At 38.1% G+C, this 14,295-nt stretch overlaps 2 protein-coding genes across 3 annotated transcripts; both read left to right on the top strand.

Moving 5' to 3' along the window:
• The first annotated feature begins 3,934 nt into the window (after window positions 1–3,934).
• LOC131433175 (nucleolin-like) lies at window positions 3,935–10,073 on the top strand. Of its 2 annotated transcripts, none has more exons than XM_058600053.1 (5): window positions 3,935–4,282; window positions 4,366–4,510; window positions 4,643–4,834; window positions 4,895–5,212; window positions 9,513–10,073. In XM_058600053.1, the coding sequence occupies exons 2-5, from the start codon at window positions 4,400–4,402 to the stop codon at window positions 9,807–9,809; spliced, it is 918 nt and encodes a 305-aa protein (XP_058456036.1). In that variant the 5' UTR covers window positions 3,935–4,282; window positions 4,366–4,399; the 3' UTR covers window positions 9,810–10,073. The 2 variants fall into 2 exon arrangements, with proteins under 2 accessions (XP_058456036.1, XP_058456035.1); XM_058600052.1 differs by having other exon boundaries at window positions 4,369–4,510; window positions 9,513–10,070.
• Window positions 10,074–11,110: 1,037 nt separating this feature from the next.
• Window positions 11,111–13,984, top strand: LOC131433177 (uncharacterized). Its single transcript, XM_058600054.1, has 2 exons — window positions 11,111–13,603; window positions 13,675–13,984. The coding sequence occupies exons 1-2, from the start codon at window positions 12,947–12,949 to the stop codon at window positions 13,690–13,692; spliced, it is 675 nt and encodes a 224-aa protein (XP_058456037.1). The 5' UTR covers window positions 11,111–12,946; the 3' UTR covers window positions 13,693–13,984.
• The last annotated feature ends 311 nt before the right edge of the window (window positions 13,985–14,295 follow it).

Genomic DNA, 14,295 nt, shown 5'->3' with positions numbered 1-14,295 from the left:
GATACTGGTAACTGTTTTGCAAAATCAATAATTTACCAATTTGTGTTGCCAGTTCCATGCCATTTTTTAAGCGATTCCGTTTTGACATTACCAGTTACTGAGGGGTAGTTAAATTTGCGATACAGTTTTGATAGTCGAGTGGCAGGTCGTGTCGTCGGCGCGTCCTTTGGCCGAAGTTTGGTATAATATTATGCTGAACTTGTTAGTAAACAACAAATATACCGAAATCAGCCAATCCGTTTACCGGGATTTCGAACAATGAGATAGCTTTTACTGAAACAAGGTGAGTCACTTGTCATCTAATGTCTCTTTTCAATATCGATGACTCGGCTATTCATGATTCAATCCTGATCGCTTCTGCCGAACAAACAGTAAATTTCCTGCTGATAAGTTCGGTAAAAATTGACAGTTAATAATTTCAGGATTGCCAAGATTCTCAGTAATTATACATTTTGCCGAGACGATTACCGAGCACTCGGCAGTGCAAATCTCGGCATTTTTTGACGAGATTCAGCAGTAAAATTTAAGTGTGTAGGTACTCTAGCTTAGTTGTTCAAAAGTACTATTGAAATTCATTTTTTTAGAAATTAGAAAAAAACTTTCAAGTAAAAAGTTTTACACTTATTTTAAAAGTTTTTCTGGTTGAATTTATAATTTTTTGAAGCCTTTTAATAAGCAAATTTGGACGTTCTTACCCACACTTTCAAAATGAGGGAATAAGCAATGAATTCTTAATCGATTGCTCGTTTCTGGGTGCGCAACCAACCTGATTGACAGTAACATCATAAATGTCATAGAATTTTCGCTCATTTTCTGAATGTTCCACAATTGTACGCGGCGGGCAGAACTTCCCCCAGGCGGCTGGCTATGTCTGCCAGGATTCCGGCAAAAGTCTGGCAAGAATGCAACAACCGTTTCCGGCAGAGAATTTCGCCTAGCGGTTATTAACGGTTTTTTTCTGTCGGTTTCTTGCATACAAGATTGGCAGAACCGTTTTGAATCGGGTTTAAGCGTCTTGGTTTTATTTTTTCAATAAAAGATGCATATGCAAGGCAATAAGTTATTGGCCTTCATATATACTAATCAAGGAAAATGTTATTGCCAATAACATTGCTTTCTCACTGCCAAACATACCCATATTTCAATCTTATTTACCTCGTCTCGAGATTCTTTTTTGTACGTACATGCGGGATTGACGAATATCAAATGAAGTCGAATAAAAAAAAGAAAAAAGAAAAAAGAAAGAAGAGGGAAATAAACAATACACGTACGGCGACACGACCTGCCACTCGCCTATAAAAACGGTATCGTAAATTTAACTACCTCTCAGGCTGTGAACCAATCAGAATTACCAAAGACGTGAATTGATAGAATTGTTTTATCGAAAAATGAAAGATGCCAAAACAGGAACCGAAGTATTTAGATATCATTTGACTTACCTTAAAGTTCGGGTACAGTACAGTTAGTGCAGTAAAATTCTACGAAAATCCAAAGCCATTATATGTTTCCTGACTTAAAATTATGAATGACTGTAGATACACAACATTGCATGTTTAAGGGCGAATTACTCAAAGATTTTATTACTTAAGTCTTACTATAGAATTAAGGATTATGCCATTATAATAATCTCATCGGAATTTTTGGAAATTAGCTGAAAGATATGACTGTGAAATATCAGTTTCGTTCAAGCTTACTTTTAATAGAAAATTTTGTTTAGCCATATTTTCGAATACAATTTTATATTATATATCATGTAGTATGAAAAGTCATAAGCGATAAATCAACTTCAAATCTTCGTGGATTTTCGTCATCCGCTAAATTTTTGAGACAAATGCTATGGACCATATCCAAGTCACTCCAGGTGCTCAGATTAGTGGATGGTGTATTAAGAAGCTTTGGATGATGCAGTTGGAATCTATCTTTATTACATTTTTCTAGAATCGGAATTTGGTATAGATGAGTATTGATTTTCTCAACAAAAGCAGAGCAAATCCCCTATGACAGCCACGGTTGTGGTCATTGTTATTGTACTTTTCTACTAATCCGGCCAAGGATGCATAAGGATTCATTCAGCTACTGTAAGATAGTGTCGAAGGATGGTTTTCTGATTTCTAGTATCGGAAACTGGTGCAAAAATTTAACTGAAATTGAGTAAAAGTTTCCCATTGCTAGTTTTGTGGTTTTATCCGAGATTGAAATACACCCACTAACCTTTTTCAAACAGTTTAGAATAATGAATATTAATTTTCGGGTTAATGGTACTGCAATACAGTTATTTATTTACATTGATGTGATTCCTTAGAAACTAATTCATAGCAACAAGAACAGTGTTGCCCAAGAGGTATTATTTTTATCATTAGGAAGGGGTCGCTCAATTTCTGGTAACTAGCGGTGAATCGTTAACCAACACATTGTATAGCAATGTTTGTTCGGAGTACCTGGTCGTGTCGTCGTTCTGACGGTTGCCAGAATTCCTCACAAGCTGGTCGTGCTGGAATTCTAATAACTGATTATTTACTAGCTATGTATATCCGAAAAACTTGTATATTTAAATTTATATGTTATATTTATATTTTTTATTTATAAATAAACTGCAAATCAGCACGAAAACGTGTAAAATCGCGAAGGAATAAGAAGAAAACCAATTCAGTCCGCATCTTCTCAGTCAATTCCAAAAGATTCAACAGTTTCACTTTTTCTGTACCATTTAATTCCACTATTTCACTGTCACGTTATTACACTTTCACAGAGTCACTATACTTTAATGAAGCATAACAAACGTTACAATACAGATACGCGTATTTCGGAATGTTACTTACATCCTTCTTCAGTGTATCGGTTTTTTATCGGTTTTATAAAACCGATACACTGAAGAAGGATGTAAGTAACATTCCGAAATACGCGTATCTGTATTGTAACGTTTGTTATGCTTCATTAAAGTATAGTGACTCTGTGAAAGTGTAATAACGTGACAGTGAAATAGTGGAATTAAATGGTACAGAAAAAGTGAAACTGTTGAATACATTCCACTAACAGCTCCAGGTAAAAAAATAGTGGTCCAAAAGATTACCGAACAAACCTGTTGTTGCACTGGATTGGTAATTTATTCGGAATTCATTATCATTTCCATATTAAATTCCGAATGAAAATTTCTCGCCGATTCGGAATTTATTTCGAACTTATAATGTGAGTGGCAGCCGCCTTGTCCCCATAGTTGCCAAGGTAGACAAAACGCCTTGCGGGTGGCTGCCAGCCACCCGCAGGCAGTCGCTAAGCAGCCCCGCTTGTGAGGAATTCTGGCAACCGTCAGAAGACTGGCTGCGTTCTGGCAGCTGTCAACATTGTCCAGGCGATATTACATCATTACCTCGCCGCACGTGTCTTGTTTATTTCTCTCTTCCTTCTTTTTTTTTTGTATTCGACTTCATTTGATATTCGTAAATCCCGCATGTCCATACAAAAAACGAATCTTGAGACGAGGTAAATGAGATTGAAATATGGGTATGTTTGGTAGTGAGATTGCAATGGTATTGGCAATAACATTTTATATAATTAGTATATATGAAGGGCAATAACTGATTGTCTTTCATATGTACTTTTTATTGAAAAAATAAAACCAAGACGCTAGAGATGTAGAACCGATTCAAAACGGTTCTGCCAATCTTGTATGGCAAGAATCCGACAGAAACAGAACCGATAATAACCACTAGGCGAAATTCTCTGCCGGAAACGGTTGTTGCATTGTTGCCAGACTTTTGCCGGAATTCTGGCAGAACTCTGACAAAAATGGCTGGCAGACATAGCATTGCTGGGGGGGAAATCTGCCCGCCGCGTACAAATGGGAGTGGTCTGGCAGCCAAGCCTATGCGGGTGATCTTTAAATGATTGAAAATTTGGAAACGTAATTTTTTGATGCTCCTTTGTTACCTGCTCGTGTAATCCACTTCGAAGTGTTAATTTTGTTCTGTATTCATATAAATTGTTTAAAAGTTTAATTTTCATACTGAATACTAGAAAAAATAAATAAAACTCATCAATCACATGTCTCCAGACGTTTAATTAGTCATATATTCAAACGTATTCAATTATGTATAAGATTAAAATTTGATATGCAACCCGAAAAAGTGTAGGAAAACAACACATTCAACTCGTGATTCAAAAGTAATTCGTGTCTGCGCGTGGCTGTAAACGCTTGGCATAACACAGTTTTATTAAAAGTGTTTTTATCATATTTTCATACATTATAAATCTGGATTAAGTGAAAGAGTGTTACTCAAATAATGTAATTATTCGAATTTTTATAAATACTTGATTAATTACCTGCTCAATCATTAAAATTTCGGCATCTTTTGTTCCTTGTTACAGCAGTGTTCCAGTTTAATTTTTGCAACTTACGACAATGCGAAGCCGAACGGAACTAGTCACAACTCAATTGGAAGGCTCTGAATTTGAGGAAGAGTCAGATTTTGAAGACTCAGAAGAAGATTGGAAACCATCCAAAGACGATCCGGTAAGTTATGTTGTTAATTTGATCTGATGTGAAAATAGGAGGTTATAGTAGGACAAAAAATTGCAAGTTTGTTCACGCCGGTTCTCATACGTTTTAATGTCTTCGTTTAAACGAAAATATTTAACTTTACAGAAAGGAAAATCAAAAGTAAGTCCCGGACGTATAAAAAAAACTACAGCATCCAGCAAAAACGGCACGAAGAAGCGTGGACGTAAACCAATTAAAAAATCAAAAAAGAAAACTAATTCTGGCGAGGAAAACGATACAGACGATGAAAATTTCACAAAGCAAATGCCCACTCCAGCCAAAAAAGTAAAAAAAACGGTAACCTTAAATCATTACCTATAACTTCGATTGCTATTCTAATTTGTGTTGTGTTTTTAGCCGAAGAAACCAGCCGACAATGTGCTTCAGACTGATCCAACAGCATCAACCTCTGAAGTTAAATTCGAACCAACTACATCATCCGATAGTTCATCTAAACCACAGCCGCTTCAACGCAAACTAGCGACGCCCTTGAAAAGCTTTCCGGATAAAGGAGGATTTTTAACCCTGTATATTTTCAAGGGGGATATGAAAGATGGTATTTATAACAACCATGAGTTGTGTTTGTGGCGGCGGGATGGCTCGAGTTTATTACAAAAATTTTTGAGAGATAAATCGATCGCAACTGGTACTCCACAGTACAATTCATCTATGGTGGTAAGTAAAAACTTCCAAAAAAAAGATCCTAACATTATTATATTAGTTATGATTGGGTTTTTATTAATCAATCTGAATTATTCACGTATCTAAAATATATTATATACTCGTGCTTCTCATTATTAGCTTTTTAATATTGTTGATAGCAAAGGCAACTTTTTAAATTTTTTTATGGAAACCCTCTATTAAAATACCTTCAATACAAGATCCGGACAACAAATTTGAATATAAAAACGGAATAAAACTGCTGAATATTTCCAAAGGAATTGTTTTTATCGGTTCCTTAAACTGATACTTCCTACATCTTCTGCTGCTGTTGGGTGCAGAAGCATGGATAAATGGTGAATTAGGGACTAAAATTTGTCGTAGACAATAGGACGAATGTCCTAGGATTTCGCACCTATATGTAAAAAGTGCATTCAATGAAAAGTCAATTAAACGAACCTTCGTTTTATCGACTCGATTCTTTGAGCAACGTTCAGGCAGCAGGGATTCTAAACTACCGAGCAATATTCGAAAGTTGAACAAACCAGCGAACAGTTTTTTGAACAGGGCACATCTAGAAAGACTGCTTCTTCTGTTGTAGTAAATTTTGCCATCAACAAACGATAGACAAGGGCAGATTGTTAGTACTTAAACACAGCATTTGACAGCGAACTAGAACCAAAATTTTCTTCTTCAAGCCAATTGTATGCAGATGACAATCGTGCCACCGGGGTGGTTATAACTGGCATTGTTATGCTCAATGTTATTTTATGCGTCGAACTTGTTTTCCTTTCTAAACTGTATGCATTTTGGAATATCCGTTGTATTCAATTACAACGCTCAAATCTAGAGATGGTAAACTTATCTATATTTATCGATAGTATCAATATCAAATTGAAATCGACGAAATCGATAACTTACAGCGTTGACAAAAAATATCCAAATTCGATAATGCAACCAGCGAAATTATCATTTCATTTTTGTATTTCGTTTGCGTAATTTTTATTCAATGTTATATATTGACGTTTGACTCTAAAGTAAATATACCAGATTTTACCAAAAACAAAACTTCCTCCATGTGGTCCTTCTATAGGGTGGACAGTATTTAAGGTTCTAGTTACAATCTCAGGAAAACAGCCATTATTTAGAAACACAAAAGAGGTTTTCTTCGATATCGGTAGATAAATCCTCGAGAAAAAAACATCAGTTTATTTTATCCGGGTTGGTAGGTCAATCCATAGGACACTGGTTTTACAAGCAGGAAAGCTATTTAAATTAGATAAAGTTTTTGGATAATCCGATGCGATATCGTCATCAGTGTTGGGAAAAATCCAAATTTCGAATATCGCGATGTTAAAAAGTGAATCAATAATGGTGACGTATTTGATATTTATTCGGCACTACCGTGGTGGTGGAATAATATCATTAATAAAAGCAGCAAATGCTGTATTTAAAAATAGTTATAATCACAATAAAAACAATAATTAGAAAAGGCGGGTGGGTAATGTCAGAGACATAACTGGATGTCGTGAATGCGAAAAAACTGACACGCTCCCATCACTTTCCCGAATATGAGTTAGTTGATTGATTGTATGGATTGTGCAAGCTTTCCTCTTTTTCACTAATAGAGTTTGAAGCGATGCACCTACATTAAAGTACAAATTAGTTACATTAAACAGCTACTATTCTACAGCTATATATTCCAAACTTGAACGGACGTCCCCTTTGTTAAAATATCGCAGAACGGGAAACAGTAAGACGATATAAAAGAGAGAGAGAGTTAGTAGAGCGGCAGCCAGTAATACTGAATTGGCTGTCTAGCTGTTAACAGCATCTTGTAGAATTTTTACGCAGAAACACGCACACAGGAGGAACAGTTAAGGGCAAGGCTCGAACCGTGCTGGTCTGCAGTTCCCAGTTGGCAAAATCCATGGTCTGCTCCGGAAAGGAAACTACGCAGAGCGTGTCGGTGCCGGTGCACCGGTCTATCTGGCGGCAGTGATGGAGTACTTGGCTGCCGAAATGTTGGAATTGGCCGGTAACGCTGCCCGTGACAACAAGAAAACAAAAATCATCCCTCGCCATCTGCAGCTGGCCATCCGTAACGACGAGGAGTTGAAAACCCCGTCCTTTTCAGGACGACCACATCACTCTGATAAAGAAATATTTAGAATTGCTTTAAGTTTAGCCAGTTCTGATACGCCTGGAAAATAGAATGCGCAAATCAAGTGGAAACATTTGTTCTAACAATTTGTTCATATTTGTTTTCGGCCGCATACTAAAGTAATCACGACAAAAATACATATTGATCTGTATACGTGGCAACTCTGTTTCGCACGGCATATTTGTATACTAGTATAAAGATCTGTTCGAAATCATCACTTTGGCTTTCGCATTGCCGTTCGTAATTGAATGTATTAGTGACGGCGCAAATTAATTTAACTTCCATCTTGATTAATCTTTTGGTAGGAAATATTGAGATCTGAGAAGGTTCTCGTGTGTGTCTTGTTTCGGCAATGGGTCTTGCTGGACTTTTTGGCTGCCTTTCTACCAATTTTCGGTGTCATTGTGCTGACGGTGTCTCGTACATTCAGATCGGGAAACAGTGAGGTCCTCGATGTTGCTCTCGTGTGTCTTGTTTCGGGAACAGTTGCTCAGAAAATGGTAGGAAAAATGAACCACTCAACTTTTATATGGATGCTCTTGTATAGATGCAGACATCTCGCGTTCTGATTGGCTGGTGCTGTCATGCGTCAAATCAAATAGGTTTTTCAATAGTGTACTATTGAAAAACTTCAATGTTGTTGCAATACACGTTCAAGTTGAAAATTTTCGATTCTATTGGTAGTTATATTATATAAATCCTTCTACAAATCACTGAGCTATGAGCTTTCAAAATACGAGGAAGGCAATCGCGCCTTATGAATTATCCTCTTTGATACTCGTTTATACCAAACATGAATATGTCACACAACTGTGATCATATTTCCGATGGCATGTAGCAAGAATTATGTTGATTCATTAGATACAACAGGAGATATTCACGATCAAAAACTTATCACTCTCTCAGAGGGTAAATTTTGGAAAGGCGCCCCATAGTAAAGTAAGTCGTATTCACGACAAAAAACAATCACATATCATGTTATGCAGCGGATCAAAAAATATCGAATTTAGCTTGAAAAACATACGCAGAAATAACAGGATCGAGAACTACCAATATGCCAATTCAAACACGTTATTTAAACACTGCGCCTACGGTGTGTTCGAGACATGCTGAAAATGCTACGCTCCTGTTACTTCTATGAATCGAATACATGCGTTTGTTATTTTAAATCTGAATAGTGCAGTGATCAGCCAGCTGGAATTAAAGCAGCCTTTCGTCACTATAATCAATGTTTGGAATGTTCATATCGACCACCCCAAGTGCATCGGAATATCGCAGTTATTATTCCTCAGTGGCGGTTCGATTGCGAATTTATTTAGTAGAGATTCAGTCGAACTGAAGCCTAGTAGAAATTCTACATCGAAATATCATCGGAGACTCTCCTCCCTATCGATTATTTCTTTAGCGATATTTCTGAGGATAAAAATTTGTCATCAAGTTGTGCTGACACTAAAAATCAATTGTGAACTTCGAGGTTCAGAATTTTGTGGATGCTTGTTTCATGATTGAAAATATCGGTAATTTTTCCAGTTACTGAGTTTTTTTTAGAAAATTGAAAATTGAAGTGATAGAGTAATGAACTTTTTCTGATTATGATTTTTCCAACGCTGGTCGTCATAAACAGTTTCATTTATTTACATTAAAAAGCTAGAAAAAGATTTTTCATGACAAAGAGATCCACTCAATTACGGACGTGCAATTGGACTTACCAAAGATCTTATTCTATGTGAGCAAATCTGCGAAACTCTTAAAGAGTAAAAATTAAATTTCCCTGAATAAAAAATTCCACCGATTTGTGCATCCACTTAAAACTTTAGCTTGGATAAAAAAGAACTATCCCTTGTAGAGTTTCATAATATGTACATATAATTAACATATACCCAAGTAACAATTCGAATTCCTTTAAGTTTTAATAAAAAATCATAAGGGTTTTTTTAATTAATCCAGTAATTACTACCTGTTTCATGACAGCTAGTACCAATTCCATGTTTGACAAGTCGAAGAAAAGTTTGTATGTCGTTTGAAGCTTTTGTAAAACCTTTGGCAAGATTTTGACTTTACCATTGCTTTGATAATTGCATTACAAATAAGAACATTTGATTTACTAAATTTAACTAATAATTCTTTCTAAAACATTGCTCTTTTTTTCAGTACTCATGCTGGGAGGATAAACGTGCCGATGAATACCTAGAAATAAAGGTAAAATGTCTTGAACAAGCTAAACAAGTTAGGGTAGAGTTGGTCGATGCCGAGGAGTTAGAAGCGAAATCAAGATCAGAATATGACAACTACGTGGCGGTGTACGGAGTTCCACCAGTGCGAACGAATTCTCAGAAGAGCGGTGACAACTCCAACAGGATTGCTGAAGATGAGGATGAGGACGAGGATGATGATGAATACGATGAACTAGAAGATGGAGAAGGGGAGGAGGAGGAAGAAGAAGAATAAAATTTATCTAAATTCAGAATGAAATATCGATAAGAACTGTTTTAATAACTGAAACCTGTTTGGCGTAGTAACTGTTTTGCATGACATATTCATCCTTTCAGTAGTCTTTATTTTAAAAAAATAATGCGTTAGATGAGTGCATAAGTATTCTATATATTATAAAGTAAAATAAATTACAGAATGTGTCAGATTTACTGTATAATACCAGTAATTCTAAAAAAATCTATAAAAATTAATTCAACTATTTACTGTACTCGATAAAAATATTCATTGTTTTAAATGGAAATATCAACTTGTAGAGTGGTCAGAAATAAAAGTTTTTTTTTTGACATTACCAATTTTATAGATTCAATCTATATTTATTTAATAATTTGTAATCAACCAACAGACACAATTTGTCCTAATGATAATTTTTAGATATGTTCAGAAAATTTATACATAATATGCTTCTTAAAAACATACACAGTTGAACGACCACTGCAAACCATCGCAGCAGTCGTAGTTGATACGTTCCCAGTAAATCCGAACATCGGACGCATCGTGCAAGAAAGCTTTTGACTGCGTTTCGAGTTTACATAGTGTATCGGTAGAACAAAAGAGTGAAGAAATACCAAAGCAGAGAGCGGATGTCTGATACTCAGGGGATGGGCTATATCGGGGTTAGATTTTCAACCCCGAACATAGGGTCAGAGTTTTTCTGGCCCTAAGAGGCGAATGACCTTAAGGTTAAAGCCTCTATGATCGAAACAAAAGAATGTATTTCCCTCCCTATCGGGGAGACGTCGGCTCGAAAATGCCTTGTTTGATGTTACTTCGCTCTGTTCCTACAGCGATACATAATGTAAACATAAAACTATTTTAGGTCGACGCGGTTGATGTAAATGGTGCAGAATTGTTCGATGACGGGCGATGATCGAAGCGCTACGATCGGCCCCATATCGTGCTCAATCGGTCCGATAATCGTCCGATGATCGGGCTTATGCGGGTCGACAAATTTCACTGGGTTGTATAGAAAGTCGAAGAAAAGCACTATCGAGCAGTGATGGCAATTCACAAGAGTGACACACCAGTGCGTAATTTTCATTTCTACACTGCGGATACATTTGGAGTGCTCCACATAAAGAGGAAAACGCACTTCTCAGTGTCCATTAGACAGACTTTGAGTGTGTGCTTGTGTTGAAAAAATCTGGTGCGAGAGAACCACATTCTCTTCACATGAATCGCTCTCACGTGCTCTCTCCTAAATACACCTAAGTAATCACTGTCGCGTGATGGTGAGCGAACACTTCTGTAAACTTCTATTATGTAGTATAATGTATAGTTCCGATGTAATGTAAATCATATTTAATACCAATCTTATGCAGTTAGGATTAGAGTGTAGGATGTACTGTTATGTTACCTGTTTGCAGTCAGCGTGTATGAAAAGCTGACCTTCCTAGCAACACTGTACCCCGGAAGTGGTGTTTACGAGGAAGTCAGAGAAAATTATTGTACAGTTAACCTCGATCGCGTACACACGTAAAATAAAGTCCGTGCTAAAACCACGTGTCCGTATTTAATTCTCTCTGCTACAACATCAGAAGTGGGATCGATAAAATGGCCAACCGGCTAACCAAAGACGAATTGATGGAATGGCTGCAAGAGCGGAACATCGAATTTCCAGCTTCGGCGACCGTCCGGCTTCTACGTACATTGTATGAGAGCCACATGCCTCGTGCAGAGATGGAGGAGGAGCAAGAAGATGACGAGGAACAGGAAGCCAGATTGGACGAGCAGATCCGGATTCTGGAAAAGAAAAAACAGCTCGCAGAGTTAAGAAGAGAGCTGGCAGTATGTGAAACTCAAGTCGTTCGACCGGCTGAATTCCAGGATGTGAAATGTGTGATACCGATGTTCACTGGCAGTGATTTGTGTGTTCCGGAAAAGTGGATTTCGGACTTTTTTTTTTTATAAAAAATTTTTTATTCAGGCCAATTTGCGTACAAGCTTTACGTGGCCGAATGAGCCATGTTTTTATTAGATAAAATAATTTTTTTACCGTTGGATCTCGTTGTCACTCTTTTTCTAGGGGGAGAGGAGCTTCCATTTTTATCTTGCGATGAGTGAGGGGCACTTTGTTCGTGGCTCGTCTCGTCCTCCATTGCCGCATCGGTGGTATCGTTGTTGGTTTCCGTTTTTTCTTCGTTTTCCTTGTAATTCGCATTCTTGGGTTGGTTGTTAGTTGCTGTAGACGCGCCTTGTTGTGCATTAATTGCAGTTGTTGGTGGGTTTGATGGTACAACAGGAGTACTGCGCTCACTAGTCTCCGTTGTTGGGCGGTTGTCCTTTTTTTTGTTTAAAGATGTCCTTTTTGCAGTTTCAGTGCAAGGTTTGCCGTAGTGTGCAGGTTGTTCACAAAACTGACATGTAACCAGTTGATTTTCATACGTAATCAGCGTTTTACACGGATGTATCCCGTCTTGATCACAAATGATGTAAGATGGAATTGCTTTACGTAGTTGCATACGTACTACTCGCACGCCATTCCGGATACCCGGAAAAAAATTCCGCCATACTTCCCTTTCGATGGAAAGAACTTCACCGTATTGCGACATACATTCCCGAACATACCCCTCGCTGGTCTGCGGGGGAAGGTCATGCACGCGTACTTCTATGGCATTATCCACCATGTACACAGGGATTTTATATTTAACATTGTCATGATCAATACTGTGCACCCCGTTATTAACCGAAGCAAATGCAATTGCATCTTTTTCACGTTTGAACATAATGTACACACAGTTAGACGCCTTGTTGAATTGAATCTCACTTACATCAGTAACGTTTAGATGCATTCGTTCCTTAAGCAAGATTTCAATTTCGGTTGCTGCTGGTCTAACTTTGCAGCGCTTGAAATCAATACAAATTGAATTTGGCCTTGTAGGCCAAGTTTCAGGCTTTGTTAAATCGTATTTGCCCATTTCGTACACTCTATTGTTCACTACACTGTATTGTCTTTGTTTCTATCGTCTCGACCGTAAGCAATTGTCGACTGTGTCTGATGAGATGCCAGCACGAACTGGATTTCGGACTTCGAGAGGGCTTGTGATGCCGTTCGAGGAGATGGAGAATTCCGTCTGAAAAGTGTTCGGAGACTCATGGAACCGGGAACGGAGGCAGAATGGTTTCTGCGAGTTGACCGTTCACACTCATACGAAGAGTTCCGTGAACACTTCTTAGGATGTTTTGGACATCGACTTTCTATGTCAGAAGTTATCGATAAGCTACGGAGAACCACTTTCAGCACCTGCAAAACAACTGTAGTGGGCTACATTCTTAGAATGCAAGAGATCGCTTCATGTGCCGATATTGATGAAGCGCTTACAGTCCAAATGATAGTCGACGGATTTCAGGATCGTACCGCTGATATTTCGGTTTTGTATCCAGCAACCAACTTGATGCAGCTTATGCATTTAGCAAGACGATACGCCCAGCTCCGAGAATTACGACCCAGCTCCGCTCGTATTACTTCAACGTGTTCATCGAAGAAACCAAAGCCTAAAGACGATTCCGAATTAGGACTTCGGTGTTATAACTGTTCGGGTGAAGGACACATCTCCGCTCGCTGTCCAGAACATCGACGAGAGCGAGGATCCTGCTTCCGGTGTGGATCTCAGCAACACGTCATCAGGAATTGCCCTCGTCCCGCGCCACAAAATAAAAACAAAGTGGCACTCGTCGACGACTTCCGTCAGAACTGCCAGCCTGATGCTATCGGGGAACAACTGGGCGGCGAAATCGCCGAAATTAATCGGGTAAGTGTCACTTTCTTATCTGGGGGGAAAGTACATCCGTTAATTCTCGTCTCGCTTTTCGACACTGGCAGTCCGATCAATCTGGCTAAACGTTCGGTTATCCCGCATATTTTTACGCTGAAGGAAGAGAAATATAGTGGATTCCGAAGTGTGGGGAACTTTCCGCTCTGCGCTTACGGCATCGTTTCGGGTCGTGTTACTTACGCCAACCAATCTGAAATACTGGATTTTTTCATTGTCCCTGATCATTTTATTACCTACCCTCTACTACTAGGGAGAACCTTTTTGAAAGCCTTTGGAATTGCTTTATTTAACAAACGAGTTCACAAACCAACAGTTGAATTGAAGAATAAAAATCAAATTCGAATTTCCGACAGTTTATTGCATTGTATGTTGGATTTATCGCAACCGAATTCCGAAAGAATTAATGACGACTGCCCCAGGTGTTCTAATTTCCCCCCGGAGGCGCTGACTGAGCCAGCAGCTTATGCATTGCCAGATATTGACGCTATCGAGCTAGGTGATGAATTAGTTATTAATCATCAATTAGGAAGTGATCATAAGAAGCACCTTCTAACTACTATTAAGGAAAATTACTTAGACACACCATGCATTCCGGAAACAAAACACGCTTACGAAATGAGACTGAAGTTAACTTCCGATATTCCGATCAGCTTTGGACCCAGGCGGCT

Source organism: Malaya genurostris, chromosome 2 (assembly GCF_030247185.1).
Source record: "Malaya genurostris strain Urasoe2022 chromosome 2, Malgen_1.1, whole genome shotgun sequence".
NCBI classification, from domain to species: Eukaryota; Metazoa; Arthropoda; class Insecta; order Diptera; family Culicidae; genus Malaya; species Malaya genurostris.
The sequence above is the reverse complement of the archived record's forward strand: the minus strand, read 5'-3'. Positions and strand labels throughout refer to the sequence as shown.

Bases quoted from the DNA above. Each gene is read 5' to 3' on its own strand.
- LOC131433177 (XM_058600054.1), top strand. From the start codon at position 12,947: ATGGAACCGGGAACGGAGGCAGAATGGTTTCTGCGAGTTGACCGTTCA.
- LOC131433175 (XM_058600053.1), top strand. From the start codon at position 4,400: ATGCGAAGCCGAACGGAACTAGTCACAACTCAATTGGAAGGCTCTGAA. The intron at 4,511-4,642 runs GTAAGTTATGTT...TTAACTTTACAG, and splicing joins AACCATCCAAAGACGATCCG to AAAGGAAAATCAAAAGTAAG. The intron at 4,835-4,894 runs GTAACCTTAAAT...TTGTGTTTTTAG, and splicing joins CCAAAAAAGTAAAAAAAACG to CCGAAGAAACCAGCCGACAA.